General features: G+C 46.8%; 1 protein-coding gene across 1 annotated transcript in view; it reads left to right on the top strand.

Moving 5' to 3' along the window:
• Positions 1-15328, top strand: part of Grhl2 (grainyhead like transcription factor 2) — a 135659-nt gene that overhangs the window by 32460 nt on the left and 87871 nt on the right. The window contains exons 2-3 of the mRNA XM_051159481.1: positions 5299-5494; positions 12023-12090. Of these exons, the coding sequence (XP_051015438.1) occupies positions 5299-5494; positions 12023-12090 (264 nt within the window). The remainder of the gene's footprint in view (positions 1-5298; positions 5495-12022; positions 12091-15328) is intronic.

A 15328-nucleotide genomic window follows, 5' to 3' on the forward strand; every position in this document is an offset into this window, starting at 1 on the left:
GATGGCAGAAGTGTTTTAAACGGTCTATATTAAATATGTCTTGAATATCAGTGCCTACGGTCCGCCAGGACTTCTAGGAGTGTTTCGCAGGGGATCTTCATATGCAGGGAGTGCCCGTGGGAGTAGGGTGGAGGGTGAAAGGAAAGCGAAGCTAAGGTAGGGCGGAGCAAGCGGGGAGGACCACACATGGAAGCTGACATACAGTTTTCGTCCAATGGCACGCCACTTTATCGGTGTTCCTGGTGGGTCCTCTTTGTGTGCTGGCAGTTTTTGTGTAATGAAAATTTAAAGGTAGATTACGTAATACCAACAACATACGCTTTGGAAGAAACCCCAAGGGACTAAATAGGGAAACTTCCGAAGTATATTCTGAGAGAGAGGGAGGGATGGAGAGAGAGGGAGAGAGAGGGAGGGAGAGGGAGGGACAGGGAGGGGAGGGATAGAGAGAGAGGGAGAGAGAGGGAGGGAGAGGGAGGGACAGGGAGGGAGGGATAGAGAGAGAGGAGGGAGAGGGAGGGAGAGGGAGGGAGGGAACCTGTGCTAAGGCCTGGAGACAAGAAAGAGCTTCTTCAAGAAAGAATGGGCCTCTTCAAGGCTTGGCAGAGAAGACGGTTTGAGATGTTAAGCAACTAGAAGGCACAGGTTTTAGTTAAACGTCAGAGGGAGACGTTGGGACCCGATCGAGGCAATACTCATTGTAGAAAACGGTGTCCCATGAAGACTTTTTCACCCGTTTGAAGAGGAGGAAAGTTCTGGAGAGACTGATGAGATGACATGAAGGGCTAGGATGGAAGCTCTCATGGGTGAAGACATCATGGGCCAAGTTTCCTGAGCTCCCCAACGAAGTCTTTTTATATGAAGCTCTCCTTATTGCTCCAAGGCTGTAGAAAGGCTGTCCCTGGGAGGGGGATCCAGTGTCCCTGGTAGCTGGCTGGCTAATGTCTCTGTGGCCCCTGCTCCTTTCACTACTGCAGCCGATGACTCGGTTCTTAGCCTTGCTGCCTGCCCTGTCTGTGTATACAGACAGAGAAAACAGAGGGTGGGGTGAGCGGCCTGGACTTTGCTGCCAGTGTTCTGGTGTGTTGCAAGCCAGAGATCAGGTTCGCTTTCACTTAACCTTCTCTGTGCAAGGCCACCCAGATTGTGATGCCTCCACTCTACAAGGCTCACAAAAGACACTTAAGAGTTGACTGAAGCAAGCCAGGCAGTGGTGGCTTGTGTCTTTAGTCCCAGCACTGGGGAGGCAGAGGCAGAGGCAGGCAGATCTCTGAGTATAAGGCCAGCTTGGTCTACAGAGCAAGTTCCAGGACAGCCAGGGTTCCTTAAAGAGATCTTGTTTCAATTCCTGCTCCTCTCCCCCCACCCCCACCCCCAAAGAATTGTCTTTCCTGGTAAACGGCAGTGAGATTCGCCTTCAGAAGGCATTTCTAGCTGGTAAATGCTGTTCTACGCACTTTCATTTCCATCTATTCTACAGTGTTCTGTATCTTTGAAGAATAAAACAGGCATTACACAGTTAAAGAGGAGAGCATGCCTGTGATTCCCAGGCAGAGGCAGGGGGATTTCTGTGAGTTCGAGGCCAGCCTAGTTTACAAACCGGACAGCCAAGGCGACACAGGAAAAAAAAAAATCCTGTCTCGAAAACAAAAACATAAAAGGGGGGAGAGCATAAAAGACCATTGCACTACCCCCCCAAAAAAAACTGAAGAGAAACTGTGATTTCCAAGATTTTTCTCCCTGTTTGTCATGGAAGGATTCACCAACAGTTCGCTCCTAAGGAGACACTGGTTGAACTAAAGTCACAGTGAGCTGCACCAGGAGAGATGTGGTCAGCAGTAAAAAGCTGGATCCTAAGACAGAGATTCAAGAAAAATCTCTGCAGTAAAGCAGGCCACCTCTTCCTGCTAAATGTTAGACCCGGCCAGTGCTGTAGCAACGCCCTCTTCCTCACGGCAGAGAAAACCATCTCCGTTCCTTTCAAACACGGCTGTCTAGGAGTCATGGGTTTCACTTCAGAGTTAGATCTTACTGTGACACAAAAAAGCAAGACACAGCCGAAACCATGCTTCAGATGCTAAATTTTTTAATCTTTCTAAGTCTTGGCGCATCTAGACTCTTGCCTGCTCCTTCGAGTGTTTGAAAAGCATGCACGATGCCCGACTCTCCCTGGAATGACCGTACCCTCCGCGTTTCTGATTCACTTTCTGAGTGAAATGTAGATAAGAACGGCTCAACTGTACAACTGCGGAGGGGAGGGTGGCCCTGTCACAACCTGGAACCCAGCTCTCCCCCAGGCAAGGCCTGTGGAGGGGAGGGTGGCACCGGCACAGCCTGGGACCCAGCCCCCACCCCCCACCCCCAGGCCTATTTCTTCCGCTTACAGACACTTCTTGTGCAACTTACCCTCTGTCATCTGTCATCTTCTACAAGCTGGCAATGCTATGTTCCTTTTAGGAAAACACAGGTTTTTGGTTTTTCCTCTCAGACTTCCCAAAATGAGTATAAACATACTTCTTTTATAAAAAGTTCTGTTTTGAATGATAAAACATATTAGTTTAAAAATATTTTCCCACTCTCCCTCTCATCAAGGAACAGCATCAAGGAAATTTCATGTCTGAATTTCCTTCTCATGCTCCTGGCCCCTGCTGAGTGGCTGCCATCCTGCTAGGCACCGTGGGTGACACTGTCAGTCTTGCTTATCCCTCCATGCTCAATAGCACCTGTGCCACGTCTGGGGATCTCAGCAAATGCCTATGGACCAGCCTAGATGGACAGTGCTTGTTTTCTTTACACACATACACACACACACACACACACACACACACACACACACACACACACAAAACAGGGTTTCTGTGTTGTGTTAGCTGTCCTAGAACTCTGTAGCCCAGGCTGGCCTCAAACTCAGAGATCCACCTGCTTCTGCCCCCCAAGTGCTGGGATTAAAGGCCTGCGCCACCACCGCCTGGTATAATATCTTTATTTTTTAACCATTAATAAATTATAACAACTTAAACAAAGCCTGAAAGGCACAGAAACTCGGTAGGAACACAAAAGAGCATGGTGGTGGCAATGCCACCTATTTTCAGAGCACCGCATCCTCCCCAGGACCCAGTTATCGATCTGGTATATTGATGAGGCTCTGGCACACATTTCCTGGCCCCTCTTTCTTATTCTCTGAAAGGGGACCAGAGTGGAACAATGCTCCATGCCTCCACAGCCCGTGCCATTCTGCGGCACCACCCTGCCCAATCACTGGTAGGCATTTGTCTCACTCCAAAGAAACTCCATGAAACACTTTGAATCCGTGCTGTTTAGAAGGGAGTTAGTATTCTCTCTTGCTAATCAGTTCTTTGAAAGCCCTGCCACAGAGAGCTTAAATGGGGAGGGGGGGCAGAGACTGTGGAGCCTGAGGCTCCCCCTGGCCCCTCTGCACCACCCCCCACATGCTATATGTTACTTCCCACCTGCCCCGCCCCCATCTCAAATATATCCTAGCAGTGTGAATGTCACCATCAATCCCCCGCTCATGTACAGCACCATGCCAACAGACCCAGGGCCTTTAACACACGGTTCTTTGAGGGGTCACACCAGTCTTTCATCACAAAGTGAGCCAAAAGACTCTGGACCCTCGGGAGATTGGAAAGGACTGTCTCTCGGAACTTCATGTCCATCAGGAGGGCTTGGTGGCTGCATTTCCATCGACTATTGTTGGTGTTTTGTCACTGGCATGGCCACCCATCCACATCATGTGACTGTGACGAAGTAGATGTTCCCTGAATACAGTGTGTCATTGCTCCTCGTTGGTTCCCTTTCAGTGAATAAGGAGAAAGGGCCAAGAAATGAGTGTCAGAGTTTCTCAAGACTCTGTTACTTGACAGCTTGGGTCCAGCCATGCATGGGGAGCTGCAAAGGACTGTGGCCTTTAGGTATTCGAGTCATTGTCTCACTGACCTTAGACACTGCCTTGTTGATTGCTGCCTTACGGGATCTTGACCTGGTTAGAATTGATTTACACCCTGTGATTCAGGGAAATTCTCCAGGTGTGCCATCAGCCTCCTCATTGGGCCTCCTAACATACCACTCCCCTACAGTGGCACGGGATGAGGCATCAGTAGAGCCCGTCTCATCACTGTACCTCCCTAGTCCTATTACACAGCATCATCTCTATCTCAATGTGTTGTGTTTGCCAAGTAAGTAGCTTATGCTACTGTGCTAATTAAGAGATTTATATTGGTCTGTAATTTGCTAGGAATTTCAAACAAGATGAAAACAATTAAAACAATTTGAATCATTAACTTATCGGCTATATGTAACCAATGTTTTTAATTAGAATTTAAAGGAAAGTTATTCTTTCACAGGGTTCTATTCTAGTGCTTATTAGTGAAGAATAATTAAATTATTCAGAATGATTAGATTCAGAAAATCAAGTTTGAAGGAGGCCAACGTAAACTAAGTAGGCACCCTGTACCGGCTGGCTTTGTGTGTGTCAACGTGACACAGCCAGCGGCATCAGAGAGGAAGGAGCCTCAGTTGAGGAAATGCCTCCATGAGATCCAGCTGTAAGGGATCGCCTCAATTAGTGATCCTGTGGTAGGGCCCGGCCCATGGTGGGTGGGGGCATCCCTGAGCTGGTGGTCCCCAGCAAGTAAGCAAGCCATGGGAAGCCAGTCAGTAAGCAGCATCCTCCATGGCCCCTGCATCAGTCCCTGCCTCCACGTTCCTGCCCTGCTTGAGTTCCTGTCCTGACTTCCCTCAGTAATCAACAACAGTGTGGAAGTGTTAGCTGAATAAACTTTTTTTCTGCCCAACCTGACTTGTGGTCATGGTGTTTTATTTCAACAATAGAAACCCTAACTACGACATATACTGCCTTAAAACAAAAATTGTGTACGTATGTGTCTGAGTGAGTTTATGTGCACTGCATGAGTGGAGGGCCTGAGGAGTCTGGAGAGTGTCTGGTTTTTTTTGGAACTGTAGTTACAGGTGGTTGTAAACTGCCTCATGTGGGTGTTGGGAAGCGAACCTGGGTCCTCTGGAAGTGCAGTAAGCACTCTTAACCACTGAGCCACTTCCCCAAGCCTGAACTTCCCTTTAAAAACTATCCCTACTCTTCATTCACAGTGGAGGTGTATACTGAGGCTTTCTAAGTGCAGCGTGGTGGTCCTTCAGCTTTGACCTGTCTGCCTCTGGGGAGGTACAGAATGGTGTAACCACGTGATGTTTAGAGCATCCGAGAAAAAAGTGGAAAGGTCCCAGATAATGACCCCTCTGTTTCCCTTGCTTATTTTTTTACAGTAATAAAAGACTCGTGGCCTTGGTGCCCATGCCCAGTGACCCTCCGTTCAGCACACGAAGAGCCTATACGAGCGAGGATGAGGCCTGGAAGTCGTACCTGGAGAACCCTCTGACTGCGGCCACCAAGGCGATGATGAGCATCAACGGGGATGAGGACAGTGCCGCTGCCCTAGGCCTTCTTTATGACTATTACAAGGTGAGCCCCACCCCAGCTCCCCTCCCTCCCGGGCGGCAGGATGGAACAGACTCTTGGTTCTAGGCCAGTGGACTTGGCCGGGTTCTGCTTCTTTTGGTGCCCCGCCCAGCTTGTGAAACCCAACTTCATGCCCACACAGACGTTTCACCATGGGGTTCTTTCTTTTTCTTTCTTTCTTTCTTTCTTTCTTTCTTTCTTTCTTTCTTTCTTCCTTCCTTCCTTCCTTCCTTCCTTCCTTCTTTCCTTCCTCTTCTCTCCCTCCCTCCTCACCCCCTTTCTCTTTTTTCTCTTTTCTTTTTCGAGACTGTATTCCTAGAACTTGATCTGTAGACCAAGCTGGCCTCGAACTCACAGAGATCCACCTGTCTCTTGCCTCTCGAGTTCTGGAATTAAAGGTGTGTGTCACCACCACCCAGTGTTTATTTCTTTAAAAAAAAAAAATTTATGTATTTATCTCTCTCTTGTTAAAGTAACTTTTATTATTGTGAAGTGATCATCGTCTTGGAGGCTGAAGGCCTTGTCTGCTAACCTAGGCCTAGTCCTGGAAGCTTATGGCCTTAGTACAGTCTTCTCTAACCTAGGCCTAGAATGCTTTCAGCCCCGGAGACTTACTGCTGAACAAGCTCACCCTTTCTTTTTCTTTCTGAGCCCTGGCTGGCTGGTTCACCTAAGCTGGCTCAAACTACTCTCCAAGCTGACTGATTCAATCTGGCTTCTCTTAGCTTCTCACTGAATATCTCTGCTTGGGCTCAACTAACTCTAGTGATCTGGTCTAATCTTCTGGCTTCCTCTTACTCTCCGGCTCGTTCTGTCTTCACTTGCGTCTGGCTTGTTCTCTCTTCCACCTCTCTCTGTAAAACTCTCCCAGTAAAACTGCCTTCAAATTCCATAAACTCAACTACCACAAACTCAACCCTCCTGTACTGCCTCTCAGCTCACTGACTCAGCTGAACTGCTTGAACAGGGCTGACTAGAACTCAGAGATCTGCACACCTGTGTCTCCTCTGTCTGTATTCCAGCTGGATCACACAGACGTTGGGTGTGATCTCTTGCTAGAGCAGCCATCTTCTGAATTAAAATTCCTTCTCCTCTTCCCTCCCCCTCCATGTGTGTGGGTGTGGGTGTGCATGCGCGCGCACATAAGCCAGAAGAGGGCTTATGACCCCTATGGGCCAGAGTATTACTTATTTCCCATCTGTCATTTTACTTTATGATTAGATACTTCGCTTTATGCAGTGCTGTCACAACCTGTTATTTTATTTATTTATATTGTATTATTTTATTTTATTTTTGAGACTGGGTTTCTCTGTGTAGACTTGGCTGCCCTAGACTCACTCTAGTCCAGGCTGGCCTCGAACTCACAGAGATCCTTGTGCCTCTGCCTCCCAAGTGCTGGGATTAAACGCATATGCCACCATTCAGCCATCAGCATTTACTTGTCTCTAGATTTTTCAGTTTAATAAGAAACACCCAGGTGCCTAGATGTCTCTGATTTCTGGGGATCATCCCAGTGAAAACATTAGTGAGGGAGGCCCAGCAGCTCTAGCCCTGACTGACTGACTGTCTCAGCAGCTCTAGGCCTGACTGACTGTCTCAGCAGCTCTAGGCCTGACTAACTGTCTCAGCAGCTCTAGGCCTGACTGACTGTCTCAGCAGCTCCAGCCCTGACTGACAGTCTCAGCAGCTCTAGACCTTACTGACTGTCTCAGCAGCTCTAGCCCTGACTGACAGTCTCAGCAACTCTACACCTGACTTTCTCCATTTATTTTCATTTTCAAATAGTCCTTAAAACAGTATAACATTAGAAGAAATACTAGTCACAGGAGTTTTAAAGTAAAAGTATCTCATGAAATTAAACAAGAAACAATAGTGGATTTTAAGTGTGATTATGATCACAAGTGGGGCTGAAGAGATGGCTTAGAGGTTAAGAGCACTGACTGCTCTTCCAGAGGTCCTGAGTTCAATTCCCAGCAACCATATGGTGGCTCACAATCATCCATAATGAGATCTGGTGCCCTCTTGTGGCCTGCAGGTGTACATGCAGACAGATCACTGTATACATAATAAATAAATAAATAAATCTTAAAAAAGAAGTCAACAGGTGTTACTTATTTAGCAAATAATGAGCTTCATGGCTGCTGTGGCCGTAGACACTGTTAGCTAAGGCTGGCCATGGCAGGGTGCTCGAATGCCTTCTTGCCAACTGAGCATCCTGAACTAAGAGCTGACTGCAGCCTCCCACTCTCCTTCCACTGTGGGGAAATCAGTTTCGGACAAACCCACCAAGAACAATTTGACCTGGGGTCTCTGCTTCCTGTTGGCTCACCTAAGACAGAGAGCACAGCATGAGAGACGGGGCATGAGGGATGGACAGATAGGGCCACCGAGAGCATTTTGGCTGGGGATGTTATTACGAGAAATAATTACATTATTTATTGATAGACAGTGCTCGGTTATTTCACTGGTATCTTTGGTCTAGGCTGGCTTTCTCCTCCGTAGCCGGAAAGGATATGTTTGGCAGACACCAACAGCCTGTTCTTAAAGGCGGTGCACACCTTTAATCCCAGCGTTGAGAGGCAGAGGCAGGTGGATCTCTGAGCTCCAGGCCAGCCTGGTCTACAGAGTGAGTTCCCGGATGATAACCTGGGCTACACATGGATCGAAAGTGCGTTGAGGTTTATAGAGATGGTGTAGGGATAGAGAACTCACTGTGTCAGAATGCGTCATTTACCCACCTAGCCTATGGCTGGCATGCTACCTGTCTGCTTGTTTGTCATAGTCCGTTGTTGAGAGAGAAATTGAAAAGCAGGTTGTTTGTTTGTTTGCTTGCTTGTTTTTGGTTCTTCAAGACAGGAATTTTCTGTGTAGCCATGGCTGTCCTGGACTCTCTTTGTAGAATAGCCTGGCCTTGAACTCACAGAGATCCGCCTGTCTTTGCCTCCTGAGTGCTGGGATTAAAGGCATATACCACTATGCCCAGAGCAGCTTTCCTTTATGAATAAAACATTGTCAAAATTTGACAGTTTTAGCAGTTAAAAAAAAAAAATCTATTGACACATAATTAAAATGTTTCTGTTTTGAGTATGCAGGTCATGACAATTTCTTTTTCTGACTTTTATGATCAATATGACAATTAATAGTTTTAAAAGGCTTTGAAGAAATGATCTGGGTGTGGTGGTACATGCCTATGATCCCAGCCCCCAGGGAGGCAGAGGCAGGCAGACCTCTGTGAGTTCGAGGCCAGCCTGGTCTACAAAAGGAGTCCAGGACAGCCAAGACCATACAGAAAAACCCTGTCTGCAAAATAGAAAGAAATATATTGATAAGAAATACATTTGTTCTCATTCCTTTTAGTAAATTTATTGAGAGAGAGAGAGAGAGGGAGGGAGAGAGAGGGAGAGGGAGAGGGAGAGAGGGAGAGGGAGAGGGAGAGGGAGAGGGAGAGGGAGAGAGAGAGAGAGAGAGAGAGAGAGAGAGAGAGAGAGAGAGAGAGAGAGAGAGAGCGCTCTTGTCTGTGCTGCTTTGCTGTGCACACCAGGCTAGCTGGCCCTTGGGCGGCTGGCTGCTTACCTTACCTGTCTCCACCTCCAAATTCACAGTAAGGATGTTGAATCCTGGATGCGTGGCCCTATATCCAGCCTTTTATGTGGGTTCCAGGAGCCAACTCAGGTCATTATCTGTGTTACACGTTTTACCCACAATACTATCTCCCTTTCCCCGTTGCTTTTATCCTTTTTTTAAGTAGATATTTGTTTATTTATTATGCATACAGTGATCTGCCTGCATGTGCACCTGCAGGCCACAAGAGGGCACCAGATCTCATTATGGATGATTGTGAGCCACCATGTGGTTGCTGGGAATTGAACTCAGGACCTTTGGAAGAACAACCAGTGCTCTTAACCTCTGAGCCGCCTCTCCAGCCCCTGCTTTTAGTCTTTAAAATAGATGTTATTGCTGTTGTGAAATGGGCACAATGTCAAATTTATGTATGTGGTGTCACATTGGATTTGTATTAGTAAAACAGAGAAGTGTAACTTGAAACCGAAGTAATTAGTACTTAAGTGCCTAGGGAACGTATTTGGTTTATGACAGGGTCAGGGGATAACGGGGTACCTGAATGTGGGGAGTTGAATGTAGGAAAATGTCATACTGGGTGTCTTATCTCCTCCTGTATACGTCTGCGAACATCATGATTCAAGCTCGCACCTGCCTGTAAATATGTTGAGACACAGGGTAAAGAGCTTATACAACACTGACGTGATTGACAAATCTACACGGCCCCCTGTGATAAATGACTCATTGAACGTTAGACTCTTTCCTGCATCACACGGTTCCTCACATTTCATGCAAGATTTGCTGTCTTTTTAAATGAAAAGTTTTAGTGCCAGAAAAGAAGTAATCTTTTTTGTTTGTTTGTTTGTTTGGTTTGTTTGTTTGTTTTTTGGGGGTTTTTTTGTTTTTGTTTTGTTTTGTTTTGTTTTTTGAAGCAGGCTCCCTCTATATACCTCAGGCTGTCCTGGAACTCTGTAGGCCAGGCTGGCTTCAAAATTCACAGAAAGCCTCCTGCCTATGTCCCCCAAGGGCCGTGATTAAAGGTGTGTGCCACCACGCCTGGCTAGAACTAGTCTTGTTTCATTTGAACAGTATGTTCGAATGCTCATGCTGGGGCCCCTTCAGTCCCCTGCAGTCGCATCATGCTGTTCTGGGATTAGGAAAGAGGTGACTGTCCTATGAGATCGATGCTTTTCTCCAGGTAACTCGTTGATGAAATAGAATCACTATCTGTCTGTCTATCTATCTAATCTACCTATCTATCTGTGTATCTATGTATCTATCTACCATCTATTTATTCTTTCGAGACAGGGTTTCTCTGTGTAGCCTTGGCTGTGCTGGACTCGCTGTAGACCTGGCTGGCCTCGAACTCACAGCGATCCACCTGCTTCTTGTTCTCTTTTTTAACTATAAGCTTTAGAGGTTAAATTATTCTGACACTTTCTGTCACATTATCATAGTAAGTGTGTAATGGTTCTTTCATCCACTAGGGACCTCCCTGGGCTCTTTCAGGGAGGCGTTTGTGAAACACAAACAAGCAAGCCCTTAGGAGCGGCAGAGCTGTGGACTTCTGTACCCAACCCCCCACATTTCATCTTAACCTCTAGTTCTCCAACCTTAGCCCCATTTTTGCCCCTTCCCTAGCTGAACCATCTCAGCTTTTTTTTCAAGACAGGGTTTCTCCTGTAGTCCTGGCTGTTCTGGACTCACTTTGTGGACCAGGCTGGTCTAGAACTCACAGAGATTAGCGTGTCTCTGACTCCCCAGTGCTGGGATTAAAGGCACATGCCACCACGTCCGGCCCATCTCAGCTTTTGTTATGTATTTGGCTTAGTGGAAACCATAGGGCTTCCTTGAGGAGTCCAGTAGAAATGTGTGTTTGTCTCTAAACAGTGAGAATGTTGATTTAGAAGAAGCACTTCAAGGTTAGCCAGAAGCAAACAAGTAAACAAACAAGTCCAAAGCAAAAGCAAAAAAAAACTTACCTACCCAACCAGATCCAGTTATGTCTGTAGATAGTGGACTCTCCCCTCTCTTATGATTACTTTCCAACAATGTGTCAGGTGACACGTTGGCCACAGTTAGGAATGAAATGTATCAGGAAGCCTGGAGACAAACTTCTAGGAGTGGTTAGGGAGTGCCCTGCGAGCTGCTCATGACCACACTAGCTGAGCTGTCAGGCCCCTGCCTGCCCAATGCCTTCCCTAAACCCCTGTCAGCCTGGTGTCCAGCTCCAGCAAAGCAGCTTACTCCATGCTCCTCAATGGATTGCTGTTTTTCACACCCATCTTCACCCTTGACGCATGGCTCTTTCCCTCACCCGTTCCTAAAGCTGGGAGCACAGAGTAGAGTCTACACTGGTTGCCCTTTGTCCCCGGTTCCACTCAGGCTACTCACCCTTAAACACTTTCTGACAATAAGTTCTACATTTTCAAAAAGAAAGTTCACAGCCGGGCGTGGTGGTGCAAGTCTTTAATCCTAGCACTTGGGAGGCAGAGGCAGGAGGATGTCTGTGAGTTCAAGGCCAGCCTGCTCTACAAAGCGAGTCCAGGATAGCCAAGGCTAACACAAAGAGACCTTGTCTCGAAAAATCCAAACAAACAACAAAAAAAGAAAGTTCACATTAGTTTCTTGGGCCATGTTGAGGTCTGTTCATATGCACACGCTCAGTAAGTCTGGCTGTTGGTTGACTTCTGTCTTGGTTGTCTGTTTATGCACATGCTCAGTAAGTCTGGCTGATGGTTGGGGTTGACCTGTCTTGGTTGTTTATGCGCATGCTCAGTAAGTCTGGCTGATGCTTGACCTCTGTCTTAGTGTCTGCTTATTCACGCTCTGCAAGTCCGGCTGATGGTTGACCAACCTTGGTTGTCTGTGTATGCGCATGCTCAGTAAGTCTGGCTGATGCTTGACCTCTGTCTTAGTGTCTGCTTATTCACGCTTCGCAAGTCTGGCTGACGGTTGACCTCTGGTTTCCAGGTTCCTCGAGACAAGAGACTTCTGCCTGTGAGCAAAGCAAGTGACAGCCAAGAAGACCAGGATAAAAGGTATGATGCAGGAAATATGTTTGTCCCCCAGAAAGTACCCCATTTCTATGTTTTTGAACAATCCGGGCATAATGACTCATGTCTTTTATCCCAGTGCCTGGGAAGCCAAGACAGAGGCAGGTGGATCTCTGAGTTTGAGGCCAGCGCTGGTCTACATATAGACGGGGTTACATAGACCTTGTCTCAAGAAAATACTCTCCCCGCCCCTAAACCCCCCCTCCACCCCCCGCATCCCCATGGACTGAAGAGAGGCACAGTGGTTTAGAGCCCTTGTTGCTTTTGCTCAGGACCTGGGTTCGATTCCCAGCACCGACATGTACTTAAATTAAAAATAATAACTTAAGCCGGAAGATTGTTTTTCAGAAGAGGTAGGGCTGAAAGCCTTTCCTTCCATCTTTTGGGAATCTGGGCCAAAACTTGATCTCTTGCTAGGAAAAGCAAATGGCGTATTTTCTTTTGCCTGTGCATCCAGAGGGTCATCAGCAAATCCCCTCAGGTGAAGAGCCGATGAGGAGGTGGTTGCCGGGAAGAGCCTGCTTGCTGAATGGAGTTTTCTGCCCAGTCCCGCACCCTTTCCTGCATCCATTCCCTTAAGGGAATGACACTCTACACAGATTCCTCTTGGTGAGGGAAAAGGAATTACTTAATGAGCCCAGGGAGGAGCTAGTGGAGACTGTAGGCAGATGCTCGCACCAGCAGGACGTCAGGAGACCATATATCATCTTGCTGTTGTCCCCGGTGGGGCTAAGAAGCCGGGTAGCCAGAAGACACAGGTGAGCTGAGAGTAAAAAAACGGGGAGGCGCAGTCCCAGCTTTCCTTCTGAGGAAGCCACTTGGAATACGTAGCTTGTGGTCACCTTTCCGTTGCGACTTAGGTGGTTTCCCCCTCCTCTCTCAGCAGGATCTCATGCTTGCTGTGGTGGCCAGGAGCACCGTGTCCCTCTCCTCAGGATAGAATCATGTAAAGAAAATGGGGACCAGAAGGGACTGAAATGTTTTGCTCAGCTGTTGCCCCACAAACCACCCATCAGGTCTCTGTCCCTGCAGTGGGATGGAGAGGGATTCCTGTAGCCATCTGTCCTTTGTCCTAATATCCATCTGGGGGAGTTGTAGTGGGTTTGGTTTTGGTTTTGTTTTGTTTTGGTTGCTCGAGATAGGCTTTCTTTGTGTGTGTCCTTGGCTGTCCCGGACTCACTTTGTAGACCAGTCTGGCCTTGAACTCACAGAGATCAGTCGGCCTCTGCCTCCCCAGTGCTGGAATTAAAGGTGTGCACTACTGAGCCCAGCTGGGGAGTTGTAGTTTTGAAATTCTGTGCCATCAAGTCTTAAAGTTAATACTGTTCTAGAAGTGTAGTTCGCCATACAATGTGACTTCTGAGTCTATGAATTTTTTATATTAACAATTCGACTAGATTTATACATCTCTGTAGTCTGCTAGTTTATTTGATAATAAGAACCCTGAAAGATACTTGTGCTCTTTGCCTAAAACTCACGTTTTTGTAGTAACTATAGAATAAAGAAATTTGGCTTGAAATAGCCTAAAGAGAAGTCTGCGTATTTTGGCAAGGCCCGGAATACTGTCTGTAAAGGGCCCCGGGAACTAGTGGGTGGTTTTCGTGTTTAGCAGTCTCTGTAGAAGAACCCCCTTACAGCCGGCCTGCAGGGGTGGTACCCACAGACATTGATGGTCCTGTATGAGACGGGCCAGAGAAGTCCTGAATTACAACTAAAGAGATGAAGGAATGCCCAAGGCTTTCATCATGTTGGGCTTGTCTGCATCCACTCAGGTGGTCTTGTTATGGCAACACAGTTTTTCCCTGTTTGTTTTCTAACACTGATTTTTCTAATGGACTCCCTTTTTTTTGAAGGAGCATCTATTAACATTCCATGAAGTACTCAGAACAGTGGGCTTTTATGAAATCCTCGTGCAAATGGGTGCTCTGAATTTTGGCACCCTTTGGCTCATTGGATTCACATTAAACATGATGTCTAAATCTTTCCCGTATCTTCTGTGTGACAACTCTCTGTTATTTGACCACGAGAATAGCTATTGCTTGAGGGGCCATGGTGTTTGTAGACCCGTAGATTTTATTCCTCAGGCAGTTGGCTTTTAGAGTCAGTGCTGCAGATGTTCGACCGGCTTCCTGCTCATTTGCATATGTAGAGCCATTCTTCCTGAAGTCTCACGTTGAAGGTCTAACTGAAAAAAAAAATCAAGGCTAAAATCACCAACTCTTGCTTGGTAGGTAAACGCAGAGACAACTGGACTTCTTTCTCTTCGGAAGGAAACAGAGAGCTTGATTCTTGAGAAAAATCAATTTTATTCAAACATTTACTTCTCACAACGTAATACGCCAGTTGACCCCAAATTGCTAGATAAAGGAGCCCAAATTCACAATGAGCAAAGCCAAGGATCAAAATTTTTAAAAAGTACTTTCTCCTCTCGGTTTTCTTGCGAACCGTTCACAAAGGCTCCTCCCTTCCACAGGCGTAACTGCTCAGAGGGCCTCTGTGAGAAAGCAGCTGCACTCTCTTTTTACTCCTGATCTCTACCCAAATTCTTTAAGATAAACGAGAGTGTTTCGTTATTATCCTGGCAAAACTTAACTTTCTAAACTGTTTTCTTTCTCTGTGCCATAGAGGTGGTCAATGAGCTCATTGTTCTTAAGCACACGTAAATATTTTCTTAATAAATATATTCCAAAAGCCGGGCTTTAATCCCAGCACTCGGGAGGCAGAGGCAGGCGGATCGCTGTGAGTTCGAGGCCAGCCTGGTCTACAAAGTGAGTCCAGGTCAGCCAAGGCTACACAGAGAAGCCCTGTCTTGGGGAGAAAAAAAAAAAAAAAAAAAAATATATATATATATATATATATATATATATATATATATATTCTCCGAATAACTAAATGCTGAAATACCTATGAGCTGCTGTCTCTCAGCTCGCGGATGTACAGAATGCTAATTTCTTATTTTGTTTCATAGGCTAGTGAAAAATGTCCTTCCCACCAACCCTTCAAAGTCCCATGTCTATTGCCCTCTCTCTGGTTGAGACAAGGGCTCACTTGATAGCCCAGGTTAGCCTAGAACTCATTAGGTAGCCCAGGCTGGCCTCAAACTTGGGTAATCCTCCCAGAGGCTCCCAGTGCTAGGACTGCACGCATGAGCTGCCACAGTGATCTTGTGTTCTCCTTTTGAGACTTCCCGTCCATATGCAGAACAGAGGACGGTGCGATGGGC

Source organism: Acomys russatus, chromosome 17 (assembly GCF_903995435.1).
Source record: "Acomys russatus chromosome 17, mAcoRus1.1, whole genome shotgun sequence".
NCBI classification, from domain to species: domain Eukaryota; kingdom Metazoa; phylum Chordata; class Mammalia; order Rodentia; family Muridae; genus Acomys; species Acomys russatus.